Genomic DNA, 21,611 nt, shown 5'->3' on the forward strand with positions numbered 1-21,611 from the left:
GTGTGTAGTAACCGCCTTGCCCCTTGCAGCGAATCGTCAGTCTCTGGGGAGACGTTTTCAGGCCATCCCAATATTCTGTTCTGCATCAAAATTCACCCCTGGCCCAGCTTTAGTGGTCACTGATGTATCTTGCCTGATGCAACTATTTCCTATGATAATCCCAACTCTAGCACTCCCTCCATATGTGACACCTGCTGCTCTGCTCTCCACACCAGCCCTCCCATCTCCCCCTTTATTTATGTGTTGTTGGTGTGGACTCACAAATTCCTTGGGGTTTTTTTTCCCTAGTGCTTTATAGTTCATTACCATCCTTAAGTCTTTTGCTCAAATTGTCCTAGATTTGGTCAGCAAAGCACCCTCAAGCTGGCCCCCCTGTACTAGGTCCCATCATTTCTTGTTGTTGTTGTTCTGTTGTTGTTGTTGTTGTTGTTGTTGTTGTTGTTACTTAGCCTCCTCACTTTTTTGGCATAAGATATTGCAGGCTTATCTGTCATCCAACCCTGGAACCAGCCATTTATCTGTGGAATCCTGGTTCTAGAGACCTAGATCTGGTTACTAGATGAGCTCAGTGCTACTGACTTGTTTTTGGTTCTTGGTCCTTTCAGGGGAGGAAACTTGGAAATATGTACATGTACGGTCACGTACATACACGTACATACAAATATATATGCGCACCTGTCTGTGCGTACAGATAAGTACACGCACACATACATACTCATTCTCGTACTTCCGAGGTGGTGAGTTTGTAATGGGATATCCAGCTCCCGTCCATCCACCCAGGGCTCTTTCTTACTTTCCCTCATTCCCTCATTCAGTATGTGCAGGTCACTTCTTCTATACTGTGCTCCTGGCTCCCACATCATCAGCACATTTACCAATTTGCTCGGTTCTGTAATGTATGTAAGATAGTTCTAGGGGCACCTGGGTGGCTCAGACAGTTAAGTGTCCTACTCTTGATTTCAGCTCAGGTCTCCATCTCAAGGTTCTGAGTTCATGCTCCACACTGGGTGTGGAGCCTACTTTAAAATAAAATGAAATAAAATAAAATAGTTCCCGACCACACAGCACATGTCACTTGGCTTTTTCCCCACCTCTTTGGTTAAATTGATGCTACTTGGCCTTTGTCTCCACTCCCCCTTTTAGTTTATTCCACAGGGGACACTTCCACCGGCCCTTTGATAAAACTTTGGGCAGCGTCATGGCTTTTCTGGTTACTGTCAGATCATGAAATGACCTATGGTCATTTTAACTTGCAAAGCCAGCCTTGATTCAGAAATCAGAAGGCACAGTGCAATATGTTAATCAGTGCTTAGCTTATAATTAAAATGTAGGCTTCGACTCAGAAACTTACCAAGGACCTGTGGTCAGTGGGCTTCATGCTGTTGGGGGACTAGATAGAGCTGGAATCCTTCTTTCTGTGGCCCCACGGGCATACGATGGCTGCTGAGCCTGAACGCTCAGTTTGGAGTGTGTGCAGCCGCAAAGCAGGTGGAGCGGAAGTTCTCGTCCTGGGCTGCTATTGCTTGGAGCTCCCTGGACTTGACAGGGGTTTAAAGCTGAATTTTTCTCTGGTGAGTCTTTTCATGGGTTCTCCTTGGGCTCCCCTTCCAGGCCCCTCTGACTGAGACTCCAGCACCCTTGGCATGTTTCTCCTTCAGCTGATGCCTCCTGACCCCCCCTAGCTGTTGGTTCTTATCATTCACTGCATTCAGGCTCTTACTGTTGGGATATCCTCACCCCGTGATACAAGTCCTCTTGACCAAGAAATGTTTCAAATGACCCCTAGCTGACTTTCTTTTTTCTCTTTCTTCTCTTTTCTCTTTCTTTTTTAAAGAGAGAGAGAGGAAAGGGAGAGAGAGGGAGAGAGAGAGAATCTTAAGCAGGCTCCATGTCCATCATGGAGCCCGACTCAGGGCTCAATCTCACAACCCTGAGATCAGAACCTGAATGGAAATCAAGAGTCACATACTTAACCAAATGAGCCACCCAGGCACACCCTCTGGCTGACATTCTTAATCCAGATCCCCATCTGCTCCTCGGGATCCACACTGGCTTGGCTCACCGCTGGAAGCAGGGCTTTGATTTCCACCTCCCAGTCCACTACCCTGCAGCCTTACACTGCTCTACTTTCCAGGCATAACTTTTGCACTCTTGCACTCTACCCGAACTGCAGGGAACATCCATCAGCTCTCTGAGCGACCCCATTGATTCCTTCTCACTAGCTTGGACTAAGAAGATACACCCCGTGCTCCTTTCTCCCTTGGGGGTGGGGGCAAGAGGGCTCCCAGCACAGCCGCTGCTCTTTCCAAGGAAATCTTCACAAACCCTCTCTCAAGCTCTATTTTGACCATTTTACAGCATTCTTGTTGAGGGTGCATCATACTTTCTGATTTCTGATTCAAGGCTGGCTTTGCCATTCAAAGTAACTATAAGACTTCATACTCCTAAGAGGAACTGGAAAAGCCGTGAGGCTGTCCAAAGTTTCAATCCGAAAGTCCGTCTTGCAGAGCTGTCCAATTGGTTTGAACCATCTGCTTTGAAATTTCTCCATGGTGGTCTGGGACCACACATTGGAATTCGTTCTTCTTGCCTCATTATGCTTCAGGGGGAGCCTCCAAAATCCTATAAGGTAACACTAAATAGACAAGCTTACTGTGCTCCCTAAAAAGCTGGTGTCCATAGCTACGTGTCCCAACTGAACATGGATACGAATGCACATTTTTTTTGCCTAAATAGCCAGTAGAAATAGTGAATTCTGTGTTAGTGTACTTTGGGAGGGATATATTTATAAACAAAAAGAGTTACTTTCATTTTAAAAAATGATAAGTGTAATGGAAATGATGTGGTGCCATTTCCTCCCATTACAGGAGGAATTCAAGAAATTACTCTATGGCCTCTGCTTCTTCCATGCTTTGGTACAAGAGAGACGGAAATTCGGACCCCTGGGGTGGAATATTCCTTATGAGTTCAATGAGACTGACCTAAGAATCAGTGTACAGCAACTCCACATGTTCCTGAACCAGTACGAGGTATCGTAAAAACCACAGCAAGGACATCACTTATTTTGCTCTTGATCACATTGTGTTTGTATAGTAAGCAGGGACCTCGGATGAATTTCTGCGCTTAGAAAATGAAGAGCAGAATAATTCCCACCCGCTTATTAAGTAATAACTTTGTTATAACAGGGTATCATGACTGCTATCGTAGGTAATTAGGACATTGGTTTGTCTATTAGGAACCCGTATTTTATCATTTATCATTTATTTTTTAATGTAAACACCTGTGGGAATCTGAGAAGTGATCGTATTGGACTTATTTTGAAAGGGATTTGAGAAGACCATCATCAACCAGGCTCCGAAATGAAAAATACAGACTGGTTTCCTTCTGTTCTGGAGCATTACTTTATTTTTAAGGATATGTCATTGTACTATTATTCCAGAATTTGGATTTGGGTCATTTGTCCAGAGAAAACAAACTCTTTAGGCCATTGATGTTCACTTGAGGTATGGATTTTGGGAAGAAGCCAGACAGGCTAATGTTGTCACATCAACCACATTTAAGCACCTAGAGCTCTCTCTCTTTCTCTCTCTCTCTCTCTCTCTCTCTCACACACACACACACACACACACACCATTTTCTCTTTTTGCCACTTGTCTATCAGCTGGGTTTTTAACACGTTTGCAGCTTTGAAGAGCTGCTTGTTAAACCAATCCAAGTGTCCTGCAAGGATATGGAATTTTTGAAAGTGAATCCCTCCTAATTTTGTTAGAATTTTGTCCAGAAAGTTCACCCATGTGTAGAATTTAAGAAACAAAACAGGTGAACATAGGAGAAGGGGGGAAAAAAGAGAGGAAGGCAAATCATAAGATGCTTTTAACTATAGAGAACAAACTGAGGGTTGAGGGAGGGGATGGGCTAGAAGGGGGATGGGGTTTAAGGAGGGCACTTGTAATGAGCACTGGGTATGATATGTGACGAATCACTAAATTCTACTCCTGAAACCAATATTACACTATATGTGAAGTAACAGGAATTTGAATAAAAACTTGAAAAAAAAAGAATGTAGAAAAAAGAGAATTTTGTTCAAAATTAGTTGGAAATTTTTAAATCAATCTTGAAGTATAGAAAAAACTTTGACTTTTTGAAACTTGTAGTGAATTGGGATTATTTTTTTTAAAAGACCAATAAACAGGAAGGCATTGAATTCTATCTCTATAAAAGCAAAGAAAAAACAAATATCAAGAGCTCAAATGACTTATCTAAACTTACACGAAGAATCTTTGATCTGTGTTTCATTGGACAAATTCCTATCTGTACTCAAATGAGTTTAGAGGCCTTTTACTTTGCAGCATTTAAATTTGGTAAAGCATTCAAAAGAAGTATAAATTTGCTTGATTTCTTTCTTGTAGGAATATTTATATTAAAAAATACTAAGAATGGAGGCAAAAATGTAGTGCTGCAGTGCCTGCTGAAGTATTTGAGCTAAAATAATTACACTTTGCGGCACAAAAAATAAAAAGGAGGGGGGCTCTAGTTCATTTAGCAATTTGTTCAAGCACCTGTGGAGTATATTCTTATTTAAAATATTATAGTCTATAGTGAAGAGTCAGTTAAAAGTGCCAGCAATTAAAAATGTAGCACCCGTAAAATGAAGCTTTGTAGAATATTATAGACACTAATATTTAAAAAGTAAAAACATTGAGACCACATTGAAAACTACATTCTTCTGGAAGATATCAGAGTTGTTATCTGAAACAGATATGTTTAAGAAGTTAAAGGATGTGAATATATAACAAGAAAAGTATATTCTGCTATACTCTCAGGATAATCATTATACAATTTTTTGCTTTAATTTCTTAATTATTTTAAGAAATAATCATATTTTGAAAATAATGTCTGAGTAGAACTACTTATAGGTCTACCAATATACTAAAATAGATTTGTCCATATACCATTTTAAGTTATATAATACTAATTCTCTAATGCCCGTGTTCACTCTCCAAGTGCTGCAGTTTGGACAGTGGGCTATTTGGTCACCGTAACTATTTAGACATACAGACATAAACAAAGAGGTCAGCAGCTCTGCTGGACGTGAGTATGTCCTACAGTTCAGGAGGCACTTGGGATGAATGGATGGAGGTTTTCACTGCAAAGAAACAACAATAAAAGATTATAAAGCAGGGCAAAGAGGTGAAAAGGTTTGGTTAGTGATAAGTGATTTGGGCCATCCTTATATGACATGCTGACTGATTTGGGGGTTATTCTATTGTTATTGGTGTGCTTTTAGGAGAATATTTGCATTTGAGAAAGATCACTTGCCTGGGGCTACCAGAAACTGGGAAAGGCAAGGAAGGAGCCTCTTAGAAGCTTTGCAGGAGCGTGATCTTGCCAACACCTTGATTTCAAACTTCTAGCCTCCAGAACTGTCAGACAATAAATTTCTCTTGTTTTAAGCCAACTATTGGCAGCCCTAGGAAGCTAATACAGGAGGCCATCATGATAACCCAGGCAAGAAATGGTAAGAATTTAAACTAAAGCATTTGGGGGGCGCCTGGGGTGGCTCAGTTGGTTAAGCATCTGCCTTTGGCTCAGGTCATGATCCCAAGGTCCTGTGATGGAGCCCCACACCAGGCTCCCTGCTCAGCAGGGAGACTGCTTCTCTCTCTCCTGCTCCCCCTGCTTGCGCTTGCTCTCTCTCTCTCTTTATCAAATAAGTAAAAATATCTTTTAAAAAGTAAAAATAAATAAAGTAAAGCATTTGACCTAGGATGGGGAACATAGATATATATATATGTAGGGGAAAGGATCGGAATGACTTAGATATTAAATGGTAAAGGGAGAAGAGAAGTCTTGGTTGATGTTAGTTTTCTGGTCTGGACTGGTAGTGGTACCATTCATTAACCAGTACCAGGGGCTAATAGGGATACAGCTGGGGAGTTAGTGGAATGGAGCTGGGTGAGGGGACAATTGCTTCATTCTCCAACATTTATACATCTGGGAAGATATCTACTAGGCTCTTGGCATATAGATATAAAGCCCAAGAGAAGAAAGGAAACACAAAACAGAGATTTGTGAATTGTTAGTTTTAAGAGAGACCTGAAAACATCTGTGATTTAAAAGGAAGGCCTTGTAGACTAAGAAAAGAACTAAGGACTGACTGTTGGTGAGCACCCAATGTCAATGGTTGGAGAGAAAACAGGTCAAGGAGTAGGGGAAATTTGGCAAAACAACAGAATGAGGAATGATTATCTTAGGGAATACTGTTGCCATTCCCCATTTTCAAGTCTCTGCCTGCATCAAAGTAATAGAACCACTTCCCACCCAACCTCAAGCTAGAAATCTGGGAGTCACTGACACTCAGTTATTCGTTATCCCTCCCCAGCCGTGCCCTACCGCCCTCCACTCCCCACATCCCTGCTCTCCCCCATGCCCCTCTCATCCTCGGTTTTGCTTTCCTCAATTTCAGTCACCTGTGGTCAGGTGTTGTCTGGAAACAGATGCTCCTCCTTCTGACATATTGTCAGAAGGTCAATAGTAGTCTAATGCTACGTCACAATGCCTATGTCATTCCTCCCACTTCATCTCATCAGAGGCATTTTATCCTCTCGCATCATCACAAGAGGAAGAAGGGTGAATACAGTGCAGTAAGATATTTCAAGGGAGACCATCCCCACTTGCATTTTATTACAGTAGATGGTTGTAGTTTTTCAATATTAGATAGTATATGTTATTATTGTTAACCTCTTACTGCGCCTAACTTGTAAACTCTGTCATAGGCGTGTACACATAGGAAACCTGGCTCTCCGTGGTGTCAGGCATCCACTGGGGGACTTGGAGCGCATCTCCTGAGGACAAGTGGGGACTGCTGCACTGCTCTCCCACAGTCTCTTTGCTTTTCTCTCAGTGTCATGTGCTGGTCACATCTCTGAGCCTTGCCATATATTTTCCTTCTATTAGAGTGCCCGTTCCTGTGCTCCATCTTTGTCTGCCTTGGGGAGTAGTTCTTGAATAACCATCTCAGACTCAAGAAAAAGTGTGCCTCCTCTTGGCATGTTTCTACATGCAACTTGGGATGAGAGTCACTTCGTCCAGCATTGTGTTGAGAATCCTTATCACTGTAGGTGAACACGGATGAAAGCAGGAGACGATTCCAGATTTTTTTGGTCTTGTATGATCTACTTGCTTATCATCTCTGTTACCCTTCCCCTAACATACTCTAGCTCAGTAGCCAGAAACATGCGTGCCCAAGCTTCACCTTGCTCTGGGAGCCTTGACAGAGCTCCTGATACATGTCCGACAATGTTATTATTTAACTGTCATTTTTTTCTCCTGAATGAAAACGCTCAGTTTTGTTGAGAGCAGTGAGAAATAGAATTCTCTGTATTGCTGGTGGATGTGTAAGTATTTATGCTGATGATAAAACAAATTGCAGTATAAACAATCAATACTTTTGCACTCAACATTTAAAAATTCTTCATACCAAAGAATATAATAAAAAAGCAAACTAAAAGGAAAAAATATTTCCACAAATTTGATTTAAAAGGGTAATTTATAGGGGCGCCTGGGTGGCACAGCAGTTAAGCGTCTGCCTTCGGCTCAGGGCATGATCCTGGCGTTGTGGGATCGAGCCCCACATCAGGCTCCTCCGCTGGAGGCCTGCTTCTTCCTCTCCCGCTCCCCCTGCTTGTGTTCCCTCTCTCGCTGACTGTCTCTATCTCTGTCAAATAAATAAATTAAAAATCTTTAAAAAAAAAAAAGGATAATTTATAAAACAGCTTATACAAATAAAGCTATTAAAACTTTAATTGAAAAAGTGGGTAGAAGGCTAGTTCACAGAGGAAATGTTATTAAACGTGAAAAAAATTATGAAATTCACTGATATTCTAGGAATGCAAATTAACACAATATTATCTTTGATCAAACAAATTAGCAAAAATTTTAAAACTGATTACTACAGCCTTTCAGAAAAGCAATTTGGTGGGCTCCTGGGTGGCTCAGTCAGTTAATTTTCCAACTGATCTCAGCCCAGGTCTTGATCTCAGAGTGTGAGTTCAAGCCCCACGTTAGGCTCCATGCTGGGCATGGAGCTTACTTAAAAAGAAAACAAACAAACAAAAAAGAATGAAAGAAAAGTAGCTTGGTGACATTAATCAATTGCTTTTTATAAACTCTACCTTTGACGTAGTAGTTTCCTTTTCAGAAATCTAGACTAAAGAATCATTAGAAATTTTAAGAAATGTATATTTAATGAAACATAATTAAACACAGCAGAAAATCAGGAGTGGCTGAAGTGTTCAATATTAGAAGGTAGTTATTAAAATATTTTTCTTTTATTTCAAGTTTTTTAATTCTAGTTAGCATATAGTGTTATATTGGTTTCAGGAGTAGAATTTAGTGATTCATCACTTACATGTAAAACCCAGTGCTCGTCACAAGTGCCCTCATTAATGCCCTTCACCCATCTAGCCCAACCCCCACCCACTGCCCTACAGCAACCATTTGTTCTCTATCATGAAGAGTCTCTTATGGTTTACTTCCCTCTCTGTTTTTCCCCTTCCCCCATGTTCATCTGTTTCGTTTCTTAAATTATTAAAATATTTTAAAAGAGTATTTCATAAAATGGTAAAAGGTATCACATAATATGAGATTTGTTGAAAATTTTATGCAAAATTGTTTCTACAGTGATTCCAATTGTCAAAATACAGAGGGATAAAAGAATGATGCAGGAAACTGGCCCTGATTTTCTCTGAATTCTATTGGATTTGTTTTGAATGGCAGTCAGCGACGCCATGTTTTCAAGGATGGGATTCGGGTCTCATTCTGTGTCTGGCACACAGTAGGTGGTCCGTTAGTGTTGGCTGAATAGTGAGTGAGTGCCAAGTTAGTAGACGAATTCTCTTCTCTGCATTGACTGAATGGAAATGACAAACCGCCCAAGGAGAAGACGGCTCTGGGGGAAATTGCAACAATTAGCCCAGAAGTATATAAAGGGAACTTGTGCTGAAGGCCAATTTTAATTTTTGTAAGCAGTTTGATAGGCGCAAGCAGGAAACCCAGCTCTGCAGAATGCGCTGCTGGTAACTCTTAGCTGGTGGAGTGACTTGACTCTGGCTTCCAGGAGCTGCCTTACGAGGCGCTGCGGTACATGACGGGCGAATGCAATTACGGGGGCAGGGTGACCGACGACTGGGACCGGCGCGCACTGCGCAGCATCCTGAGCAAGTTCTTCAACGCAGAATTAGTCCAAAACCCAAGCTATAAATTCGACTCGAGCGGCATCTATTTCGTTCCTCCTTCTGGTGATGTAAGTATGCCCTTCAAGAACACGAAAAGCAGTAAAACCTGAAATTCCTCTGATAAAATGGTGAGGTTTTTTCCCCCAGAGGCTTTGATTTTTGATTAACCATTGTGTGTGCTTTTTTCAGCCTTCTAGGAACAGAGCAAGCTTCATGCATAGATGTAGTTAGCGGTTTGCTGTTTGCTGTAGGTGAAGATGGTCAGAAACGCCACTCACCCAAGAAGAGCTTCCTTAGTGACCTGGAATTCTATTGTCATGAATTTATTCCTTTGGTAAAAAGACACTGTCCCCAGTGAAAATGGAAACACACATGAGAAGGGTTACAAAATAATATTAATAATAATAATTAATATCTAGATCATGCTTATTTACAAAGATAATTATCTCACTAGGTCATGAAATTAACATCAGTATTATTATTCCGTCTTTTTACAAACGAGAAAGCAGGTTCACTAAAGTTAAACGAGTTGCCCAAGGCCACACGGGTAGAAGGGGGAAGAGAGTTATAGAACCAGCTGCTGCAAGAGTCCATTTCCTTCTGCTACTTTTTCCAGGCCTGCCTAGTGGAAGATGTGGTATCTGCCTTCAGGTGATCACACAGTAGACCTCCAGGGACTGCCAGGACAACTGAACCGGTTCTCATTTTATTCCTAAAAGCCAAAAGTTAAACATATTGAAAGTTAAACATGTGACCAGATGCAACAGAGGCCCATGCCATAACGGCATCATCCATTAGGGTTCATGCTAGCTGAGAGCAGGTGTCAACAGGGATGAAGAGAAAATTAGTCCCAGAGCCTAGGTCGCTAAATGAGTGGAGGAGGTCGACATGTGGACCGTGGGTATCAGGATTTCTGGTGATGAATTGTCAAGTGAGAAGAAAGCAAGATGAAGTCAAGTATATGTAACATGACCCATTTCGAGAAACCATCACTGATCAATCCCCCACCCCCACCCACCATATGTGTATATGAGTGTTGGTATGATTACATGAGTGTTGGTATGATTACATGATTAAATGTTTCGTAGAATTCCCCCTGGAAATGTTGTTATTTTGACAGAAGTCCATGTAAATAAAACACAAAATGTGTGTGCATATGCATAAAAAGAAATGTGAATGGTAATTATCTCAGGATAATAAACATTCGGGTAATGTTTACTTTTCTGAATTACGTGGATTTATCACAAGAGTAAACAGAAAAATCAGAGTAAAGAGAAAACAATTATTTTCACTGCAGTAAATGAAGAACTATCATCAGTACATGTGGCACAGAAAAATTTCTCCAGAAGAAATTTTCTAAATGAGGTGGCTGGGATAGTCCTCTCTCCATTTTAAAATCCATTCCAATTGAATGGAACATTTTATTTTTTCTTCCTAAATATTTCGTTTTTTTAAAACAAAAAACAAAAAACTTTGGCCCAGGTTGAAAGAAAACGAAAGCATTCAGTGTCCAGTTTCACAGGCTCAGCCACTCAAACACCGGAGTATTGAAAATTCTCTCTCCTCAGAGAGAAAGGCCTACAGGCTAATTGGTTTCTAACCTCCTGACTCTTTGTTACTCCTCTTTGCAGCACAAAAGCTACATCGAATACACAAAGACTCTGCCACTGAACCCTGCACCAGAAATCTTTGGGATGAATTCCAATGCAGATATCACTAAAGATCAGTCAGAAACTCAACTGCTGTTTGATAACATCCTGCTCACACAGGTATGCGATCGGTGCGGGAACGGCTTCTGAGCCGGGAACGGACGCGGCCGAGCAGCACGTGCCATGTGTGAAAGTGGACAACCATTTTAAGGAAAAGACAAAAATTCCTATGTACCTTAAATACGAATTTTAACATTAAGTACATGAACATATGGTTTTGGTTGGCTTTTTTTTTTTCCATCAGTCTTTTGATTTGGAAAGAATCTTTGAGTATCATTCAGCTGCTAGGAGTTCCATTTCACCTTTCTTACGGAATCCATGTCTAACTGCATTATATCTTTTTTTTTCTTCCAAGTTTGTATTTCAATTCAATTTAGGTAACATATAGTGTAGTGTTGGTTTCAGGAGTAGAATTTAGTGATTCATCACTTAAATGTAACACCCAGTGCCCATCACAAGTGCCCACCACCCATTTAGCCGATCCTCCCATCCCCCTCCCCTCCAGCAACCCGTATTGGGTTCTCTATAGTTAAGAGTCTCTTACGGTTTGTTTCCCTGTTTTTATCTTATTTTAATTTTTCCTTCCCTCCCCCTAAGTTCATCCATATTGTTTCATAAATTCCACATGAGTGAAATCATGTGGTATTTGTATTTCTCCAACCAACTTATTTCACTTAGCATAATACCCTCTAGTTCCATCCACGATATTGCAAATGGCAAGATTTCATTCTTTTTGATGGTTGAGTAATATTCCTCTGTGTGTGTGTGTGTGTGTGTGTGTGTGTGTGTGTGTGTATCTTCTTTATCCATTCATCACTCGATGGATACTTGGGCTCTTTCCATAGTTCGCTGTTGTTGATAACGCTGCTATAAACATCAGGGTGTGTGTGCCCCCTTTGAATCTGTACTTTCCTATACTTCAGGTAGATACCTCTTAGTGCAATTGCTGGGTCACAGGGTAGCTCTATTTTTTAACATTTTGAGGAACCTCCATACTGTTTTCCAGAGTGGCTGCACCAGTTTGCATTCCCACCAACAGTGCAAGAGGGTTCCCCTTTCTCTGCATCCTCACCAACACTTGTTGTTTCCTGTGTTGTTAATTTTAGCCATTCTGACAGGTATGAGGTGGTATCTCATTGTGGTTTTGATTTGCATTTCCCTGATGATGAGTGATGTTGAATATCTTTTCATGTGTCTATCAACCATCTGGATGTCTTCTTTGGAAACATGTCTATGCATGTCTTTTGACCATTTCTTAACTGGATTATTTGTTTTTTTGTGTATTGAGTTTGGTAAGTTCTTTATAGATTCTAGATCTTATTCTTTATCAGATATGTCAAGATTTGCAAATATGTTCTCCTATCCCATAGGCTGCCTTTTAGTTTTGTTTATTGTTTCCTTCACTGTGCAGAAGCTTTTTATCTTGATGAAGTCCCAGTAGTTCATTTTTGTTTTTGTTTCCCTTGCCTCAGGTGACATGTCTAGTAAAGTTGCTATGGCCAAGGTCAAAGAGGTTGCTGCCTGTGTTCTCCTCTAGGATTTTGATGGTTTCCTGTCTCACATTTAGGTCTTTCATCCATTTTGAATTTATTTTTGTGTATTGTGTAAGAAAATGGCCCAGTTTCCTTCTTCCGCATGTCGTCGTCCATTTTCCCCAACACCATTTGTTGAAAATTGTCTTTTTTCCATTGGATATTCTTTCCTGCTTTGTTGAAGATTAGTTGACCATATAGCTGTGGGTCCATTTCTGGGTTCTCTATGCTATTCCATTGACCCATGTGTCTGTTTTTGTGCTGGTACCATACTGTCTTGATGATTACAGCTTTGTGATACAGCTTGGAGTCTGGAATTGTGATGCCTGCCACTTTGATTTTCTTTTCAGCATTGCTTTGACTATTCAGGATCTTTTCTGGTTCCATACACATTTTAGAATTGTTTGTTCTAGCTCTGTGAACAATGCTGGTGGCATTTTGATAGGGATTGCATTGAATGTATAGATTGCTTTGGGTAGTATAGACATTTTAACAATATTTGTTCTTCCAATCCATGAGCATGGAATGTTTTTCCATTTCTCTGTGTCCTTTTCAATTTTTTTCATAAATGTTCTATAGTTTTCAGGGTACAGATCTTTTACCTTTTTGGTCAGGTTTATTCCCAGCTATCTTATGGTTTTTGGTGCAATTATAAATGGGGTCGATTCCTTGATTTCTCTTTCTGCTGCTTCATTATTGGTGTATAGAAATGCAAGGTATTTCTGTACATTGATTTTATGTCTCGCAACTTTGTTGAATTCGTGTATCAGTTCTAGCAATGTTTTGGTGGAGTCTTTTGGATTTTCTACATAGAGTATCATGTCATGTGCAAATAGTGAAAGTTTGGCTTCTTCCTTGCTGATTTTTTAAATTTCTTTTTGTTGCCTGATTTCTGAGGCTAAGACTTCCAGTACTATTTTGAACAACAGTGGTAGAAGTGGATATCCTTGTCATGTTCCTGACCTTAGGGGAAGAGGTCTGAGTTTTTCCCCCATTGAGGATGATATTAACTATGGGTCATTTGTATATGGCCTTTATGATATTGGGGTATGTTCCTTCTATCCCTACTTTCTTGAGGGTTTTTTCAAGAATGGATGCCATATTTTGCCAAATGCTTTTTCTTCATCTATTCAGAGGATTATGTGGTTCTTTTCTTTTATTAATGTGGTGTATCATGTTGATTGATTTGTGAATATTGAACCACCCCTGCAGCCCAGGAATAAATCCTACTCGATTGTGGTGAACAATTCTTTTAGAGTGCTGTTGGATTCAATTTGCTGGTATCTTGTTGAGAATTTTTGCATCCATGTTCATCAGGGATATTGGTCTGTAATTCTCCCTTAAAAAAAAAAAAAGATTTATTTATGTTAGAGAAAGAGAGAGAGGAAACGGGGCGGGAAGGACAGAAGGAGAGGCTCTCAAGCAGACTCCATGCTGAGCACAGAGACCGACACACAGCTTGATCTCACAACCCTGAGATCATGACTTGAGCCAAAATCAAGAGTCAGACACTTAACCGACTGAGCCACCTAGGTGCCCCTGTAATTTTCTTTTTTGGTGGGGTCTCTGTCTGGTTTTGGAATCAAGATAATTCTGGCCTCATAGAATGAGTTTGGAGGTTTTCCCTTCCATTTCTATTTTTTGGAACAGTTTGAGAAGAATAGGTGTTAACTCTTCTTTAAATGTTTCGTAGAATTCCCCTGGAAAGCCATTCACCATGGACTCTTGTTTTTTGGGAGATACTTGATTACTAATTCAATTTCTTTGCTGGTTATTGGTCTGTTGAAATTTTCTATTTCTTCTTGCTTCAGTTTTGGTAGTTTATATTTTTCAAGGAATTTACCCATTTCTTCCAGACTGCCCAGTATGTTGGCATATAATTCCTCATAATATTCTTTATAATTGCTTGTATTTCTGTAGTGTTGGTTGTGATCTCTCCTCTCTCATTTGTGATTATTTAGTGCTTTCTCTTTCTTTTTGATAAGTCTGGCTAGGGGTTTATCAATTTTGTTAATTCTTTCGAAGAACCAGCTCCTAGTTTTGTTGATCTGTTCTGCCATTTTTTCTTTTTAATTTCCATATCATTTATTTCTGCTCTAATCTTTATTATTTCCATTCTTCTGCTGGTTTTAGGCATTATTTGCTATTCTTTTTCTAGCTCCTTTAGGTGTAAGGGTAAGTTGTGTATTTGAGATTTTTCTTGCTTCTTGAGGTAGGACTGTATTGCTATATACTTCCCTCTTAGGAATGCCTTCGTTGCATCCCAGGTGTTTTGGACTATCGTGTGTTCATTTTCGTTTGCTTCCATGTATTTTTTTATTACTACTCTAATTTCCTGGTTAACCTATTCATTCTTTAGTAGGATGTTCTTTAACCTCCATGTATTTGTGGAAAAAACTCTAAATTTTTTTCTTGTGGTTGGCTTTATAACGTTATGGTCTAAAAATATGTATGGTATGATATCAATCTTTTTGTACTGGTTGAGGTCTGATTTGTGACCCAGTAATATGTGATCTATTCTGGAGAATGTTCCATGTGCACTTGAAAAGAATGTATACTCTGCTGCTTTAGGATGAAATGTTCTGACTATATCTGTTAAGTCCATCTGGTCCAGTGTATCATTGAAAGCCCTTGTTTCCTTGTTGATCTTCTGCTTAGATGTCTGTCCATTGCTGTGAGTGGGGTGGTAAAGTTCCCTACTATTATTGTATTATCAGTGAGTTTCGTTCTGTTTGTTATTAATTGATTTAGATATTTGGGTGCTCCCAAGTTGGGGGCATAAATATTTACAGTTGTTCAATCTTCTTGTTGGATAGACCCCTTTATTATGATACAGTGCTCTTCATCTCTTATTACAGTCTTCGGTTAAAAATTTAGTTTGTCTGATATAAGTATGGCTACTCCAGCTTTCTTTTGATAACCATTAGCATGATAAATGGTTCTCCATCCACTCACTTTCAATCTGCAGGTGTCTTTGGGTCTAAAATGAGTCTTGTAAGCAGCATATCAATGGGTCTTATTTTTTTAAATTTATTTTGATACCCTGTGTCTTTTGATTGGAGCATTGAGTCCATTTACATTAATTATTGATAGACATGAATTAGTGCCATTGTATTACCTGTACAGTTCCTGTAGATTGTCTCTGTTCCTTCCAAGTCTGTTGCTTTTGGTCTCTCTCTCCCATTCAAAGGGTCCCCTTTAATATTTCTTGCAGAGCTGGTTTAATGTTCATGAACTCCTTTAGTTTTTGCTTGTCTGGGATACTGTATCTTTCCTTCTATTCTGAATGACAGCCTTGCTGGATAAAGTACACTTGGTTGCTTATTGTTCCCCTTAGCCCGTTGACTATTTCATACCACTCTCTTCCAGCCGGCTACGTTACTGTGGCCAGGTCTGCTGCTGACCGTATGTGTCTACCTTGTAGGTTAAGGATGTTTCTCCCCCGCTTTCAGAATTCTCTTTATCTTTGTATTTTGCGAGTTTCACTAGGATATGTCTTGGTGTCGCCTTGTTTTTGTTGATTTTGAGGGGAGTTCTCTGTGCCTCTTGGACTTGAATGCCTATTTCCTTCCCCAGATTAGGGGAGTTCTCAGCCGTAATTTGTTCAAATAAACCTTTTGCCACTCTTTTCTTCAGGGACTCCTATGATATGGATATTGTCGAACTTTATCTAATCTCTGAGTTGCCTAAGTCTATGTTTGTGATCTAATAGTTTTTTTTCACTGTTCTTTGAAGCTTCGTTATGTTCCATAATTTTATCTTCTGTATCCCCTATTTGTTCCTCTGCTTCTTCCAGTCTCGCTGTGATTATATTCAGTCAGTCATAGAATTTTTTTATTTCAGCCTGACTAGTTTTTAGGTCTTTTATCTCTGCAGCCAGGGTTTCTCTGTGGTCTTTTATGTTTCTTTCAAGACCAGCCAGTATTCTTATGACTGTTGTTTTAAATTCTTGTTCAGATATATTGCTAATATTTGTTCTGAGCAAATCCCTGGCTGTGATTTCTTCTTGATCTTTCCTTTGGGGAGAATTCCTCCATCTTATCATTTGTCTAGGTTTCTGTCTTTTATGTGTTAATGAAAGCTTGTTATGTTTCCTGCTCCTGAGAGTAAAACTATATTAAGAAGGAACCACACACTGTCCAGGGTCTGGAGCTTCCAGAAGCATCTCTGGTGTAAGCTGTGTGCACTGTGCTGTTGTGTTTTGGCTGCTCTCCCCCACAGGTCAGTCCTCTACAGAGTTCTTCCTTGTTTGCAGTGGAAGTATTTAGGCCTTTAGCTAGGTGTGCTTTTGTTAAAATATGCCTGACCAAAACAAAACAAAACAAAACAAAAGGCTGATCGAAAGAAAGGAACAGGAACAAAAAAAAAAACCCAAAAACCAAAGCAAAACAAACAAAAAAACCCCAAAGAAATAAACAAAAAGCTATAAGCCTGATTCCAAAGAAAAAGAAAGGGGAAAAAAAAAAGGAAGCCTGATTCAAAAAAAGAGAAAAGGAAATTAAAAAACAAACAAACAATAACCTATAATCCTGATTCCAAAGGGAAAAAAAAAAAAAAGATCAAGAAAGCCAGGTCCTATTTCCATCAGAACAGTGGCTCCTGGGTGGCTCAGTCAGTTAAGCATCTGACTCTTGGTTTCTGCACTAGTCATGACTGGGGTTGTAAGATCGAGCCCCGGGTCGGGTCTGTGCTCAGTGCAGAGTCTGCCTGAGATTCTTTCCTTTTCCCTCTCCCTTCCCCTCTGCTCCACCCCCTCTTGTGTGCACGCTCTCTGTCTCTCTCTAATAAATAAGTAAACAAAATCTGTTTCCACTGGAACTGAAGCTGACACTTTGGAGCACTGTGTGATCAATAGACCTGGTACATGCAGGGGTCCTGTGTTGGTCCTCTGTGGGAGAGGCCTGCTGCCCTGGCCCACAGTCAGACCTACCCGGGTAAAGATGCACCTGCAGGGCGCAGGGGGCAGGGTTTGGAGGAGGCAGCTCTAGCCTCCACTGGGGGTGCTATATTGCTCACTGGAGTCCAACTGTTTACTGGTGGTGGGGGAAGGGTGGGAAGATGGCATCACCCTCCTCTCTCCTCTGCAGGGAGGGGAGCGCAGAAGCCCTCACAGAAAAGTAAGCAGTCTCCCCTCTTGTTTCCCAGGCTTCCATCAAACCCCTGCCCTCAACTTGTCTGTGCCCAGGCTATCCGCACACCTGGCACCACAGTTCTGTGTTTTATCTCTGGCATGCAGCTGGGATTCAAAACTCCAGATCTTGAAGGACTCTGCATGGTGCGGACCCTCTCCCCTCCTCCAGAGGAGAGCCTCGCCGTGCTGTGTCTGGTGCTGTTTTGTCCCAGAAAGGCAGTTGCATGGCTGCACAGGTGCTTGGAGTTTATAGTGAAGGATAGCAAAAAGCAGTGGCCAGGTTATCTGTCCTCTGTGTGGGCTTCTGTCCCTTGCCGATGAATGACCACTCAATGGCACGTGGCGGGTCTTTTGTCCTTGGAGAGGCAATATACCTCTTCCAAATGTACTCCAGCAAGGGGGAAATGTTCTCTCCCAGCATGTGCATTATATCTTATGTCCCTTTTTAATTCCTTAAAAGTGGAAGAATATCAAAGATACTTGGGAAGAGGTTTGATGCCAGAATCCAATCTAAAATTTTGCCTGTTTTCTAGTCTTTTACTAATTCAACAGCAACTTATAAAATGACTTATCTTTTTCAAATGGTGCATAACTCTTTACCTAGTTTACATAGAACGTTTCTTTCACATCAATATTTTATCAGATTACATAATATTTAAAGAATTGCAGTAGTAAGCATAAAATGTACAAAAAGGTTCAGGAGAAAAATACAGTTGACACCTTGTAGACATGCAGCTCCGCTTATGAGAGCATAAATAATCTAGGGCATTAGAATTCAGCATGCCATGGGCACGAGCGCGTATATTTGAATGAAAAATATTTAATCTTCCTCTTCTATTAAGAGATCTTCTCTTGTACTGTCCCTTTAGCAGATGTGTTCAGTTGTTTGTTTCTTTCATTTTTGAAAGCAAATTAGTCCAAATGGTAAGAGTTCCCTTAGTGACTGAGTAAAATTTTGATAAGAATGCTTTTTTGGTCCAGTGAATTATCCCATGAACTGAATTCTAGCTGATCTTTTTACTTGTATGGACTCTCAGAGTAATAATGGTAATAGTACATAGTACCGACTCTATGGTAACACTCTTCTAAGTGCTTCCTGTGTAACAGTGTGATGCATACAGCAGTCTTCTGAGGTAAGGGCTAATCATTCCCACTAGCACAGTTTCAAGCCAGGACTCAAAGCCAAGGAGTCTGACTCCCACTAGTTTGGCTCCAGAATCAGTGTTCTGAACCATAATGCTATACTCTTTCTGGATTCTAAAGATGGGATAGGACCTAGAAGGGCAGATAACAAGAGATGTGGGGGGGGCGGGGAGAGTTGGGGGGGGAAGCTAAAAGAACCAGATTAGGAGGATAAAATGGTGTGCTCTCCTTGATGGAAGAGTCCATGGTACTCCTAGCTCTGGTCTACTGTCAGATGACATTTTCTAATAACATATGTTAATTCCACTAAAATCAGTTCCTGCCTGAGTACAAAAGTACGTGCACAGACATGAATAAATAGATCTTTAGGAGTATTAGACACATGTGATACACGGGTCTGACAACAGGACGTTTAGAGTGGCTTTTGGCTTTATTTAAGGTTAATGGGGTGTGCCACATTACAGAATACATACAAGAGTGGGTTCATTCCAACAGAAAATGACTCAGAACCAAACAAATAAGTCTAAATACACATGGGGTATCTTCTCAGTACGTACTTAACAGCCCCTTTCAATATCCTCAGCCTCAGATTGGCAAGTACAGTTATGCTAACGGGTAGAAAGTAGGTCAGTGATTCTACACTGGGTTTACCACAGTTCAGAGGCAAAGAGACCAGAACAGAGTTTGCAGAGCAAGTTAACGATGATAAAACTTTTACATTAAGTATTTAAAATATCTTTAAAAAATAGAACAAGAAATGTTGGCATTGGGAATGTTACTTTAGCAGAGCTCTTGTGCTTATACCTAAGTACGAGTAAAGAAACCAGGAAATACAAAATCTGAAATAAAACTAAACACAATTTCCTAGGGCTGGAAAAAATATGAGATATATTCATTTATATTCTAATTGTGCTTGTTTTCTCTCAACGTGCCTGCACACACACACATTCATTTATTGTGAGGATTTAAATGGTTTTCCCAAAAAATATAGATTCATTTACACCCTGCCACTATAAACATAAAAAATAAAAATTGAAATGAAATTCCCCTTCCTTTGTTTCAGTGTGAATCACTAAAGTCTGCCTTTCTCCATAAGTCTTCCAACTGCTTAGAGGAGATGAGCTTATTTTCTTTGCCCTCCTGGTTCAAGGACAAAACTATATCTCTACTTTTGGCAACCAGTAGGCACCAGAGTTATTGGCAAATATATTTTGTGGCAAGCTTTTTCAAAGCAAGATCAAATTTCTTTCTCCTGGGTGTTAATGTCCGTCATTCCTCAGCCACCCCACCAACATAAATGCTTTTTCTCCCTCTTTCCGCAGCATCCACTCCCCCCTACCGGGGCAGCCCAGTGTGTGGCTCATTTGCTTGCTCCAGACCCTCTTTTGCCTGTGAACAACTGTCCATGCCCTCTTCCTCCTCCCTAATAATGGTTTTCTCCTGACTCCCCCTCCCTGTGCCTGTTTTCATCACTTCAGTCAATCTTGTGTGAAGAAGAATCATTGGTAAAATAGCAGAATGATACTCATAAAATTTACTTTAGGAGTTTTCCTATTCAGCAGTTCCTACACCTTTATGAGGATTTCTGATTTTTAGTTTGAATTCTTTACAGTCTCGTTCAGCAGATGCTGGTGCAAAATCATCAGATGAAGTAGTAGATGAGGTTGCTGGTGACATCTTGGGCAAACTTCCCAACAACTTTGACGTTGAGGCTGCAATGAGGAGGTACCCAACAACTTACACTCAGAGCATGAACACCGTGCTTGTCCAAGAGATGGGTCGGTTCAATAAGTTGTTGCAGACCATAAGGGAATCATGCATTAACATTCAAAAAGCAATCAAGGTAAGGGGAAATATACCAAAGAAAAATCATTGCAATAACTTATCACTCATTTTACTTGGCAAATATTTATTGGGGGGAGATTGAGTGCAAGCACTGTTTGTTCTTCATTCTGGGGATAGAAGAAAAATCTCTGCCCTTGAAGAACATATAGGATTCTAAGGATGATGGTTAGTAAGTGGTACGGAGTATGTTAGATAGCATAGTTTGTAGATAGGATACACAAACGAGTAAGAAAGACCAAACCTTTGCTTTCATAAAGCTTCTAAGTTTTAAAGAGTTATTTATTTGAGAGAGGGAGGAGGAACAGAGGGAGACGGAGAGAGAAACTTCAGCACACTCTGTGCTGAGCCTGACTCAGGAGCCCAATTTTACACCCCTGTGATCATGACCTGAGCCAAAACAAAGAGTCGAACATTTAACCAACTGTGTCTCCCCAACCCTTTTTTTTTTTTTAAATAAATAATCTTTTTAATTTTATTTTTATTTTCATTTTTGAGAGAGAGAGAACAGTGGGAAGGGACCAAGGGAGAGGGAGAGAATCTCAAGCAAGCTCCACACCAAGCACAGAGCTGGATGTGGGGCTCAATCTCATGACCTTGAGGTCAGGACCTGAGCTGAAATCAAGAGTTGGATGCTTACCCGAATGAGCCACACAACGCCCCCATAGAGCTTAAGTTTTAATAAGGAAGACAAAAATTTAAAAATAAATATATAATTTCAATAAACATTAACTGCCATGGAAAAAAATAAAGGATAAGAGGGTAGAGAGTGATGGGTGGGGAAAATCAGTCATTTTGTGTCAGACGACTCTGGGGAGCTGATCCTTGAGCAGAGGCCTGAACTTAACAGCAAACCATGGGACATTTGGGCAGAGGCTATATGGCAAGTGCAAAGACCATGGGAAGAACAAACTTGGCCTGGTCCGGGAACACAGTAGGGAAGGCTCTTGTGGCTGCTGTGGAGCGAGCATGAGGGAAATGGTAGGACAGAGAGAAGCCAGACTCCTAGCGGCCTTGT

At 40.5% G+C, this 21,611-nt stretch overlaps 1 protein-coding gene across 1 annotated transcript in view; it reads left to right on the plus strand.

Moving 5' to 3' along the window:
- DNAH7 (dynein axonemal heavy chain 7) overlaps nt 1-21,611 on the plus strand; it is a 250,895-nt gene that overhangs the window by 216,716 nt on the left and 12,568 nt on the right. The window contains exons 57-60 of the mRNA XM_040636571.1: nt 2,868-3,029; nt 9,119-9,304; nt 10,868-11,005; nt 20,364-20,594. Coding sequence (XP_040492505.1) covers nt 2,868-3,029; nt 9,119-9,304; nt 10,868-11,005; nt 20,364-20,594 — 717 coding nt within the window. The remainder of the gene's footprint in view (nt 1-2,867; nt 3,030-9,118; nt 9,305-10,867; nt 11,006-20,363; nt 20,595-21,611) is intronic.

This window comes from Ursus maritimus, unplaced genomic scaffold (genome assembly GCF_017311325.1).
Source record: "Ursus maritimus isolate PB19 unplaced genomic scaffold, ASM1731132v1 scaffold_1, whole genome shotgun sequence".
Taxonomy (NCBI): Eukaryota; Metazoa; Chordata; class Mammalia; order Carnivora; family Ursidae; genus Ursus; species Ursus maritimus.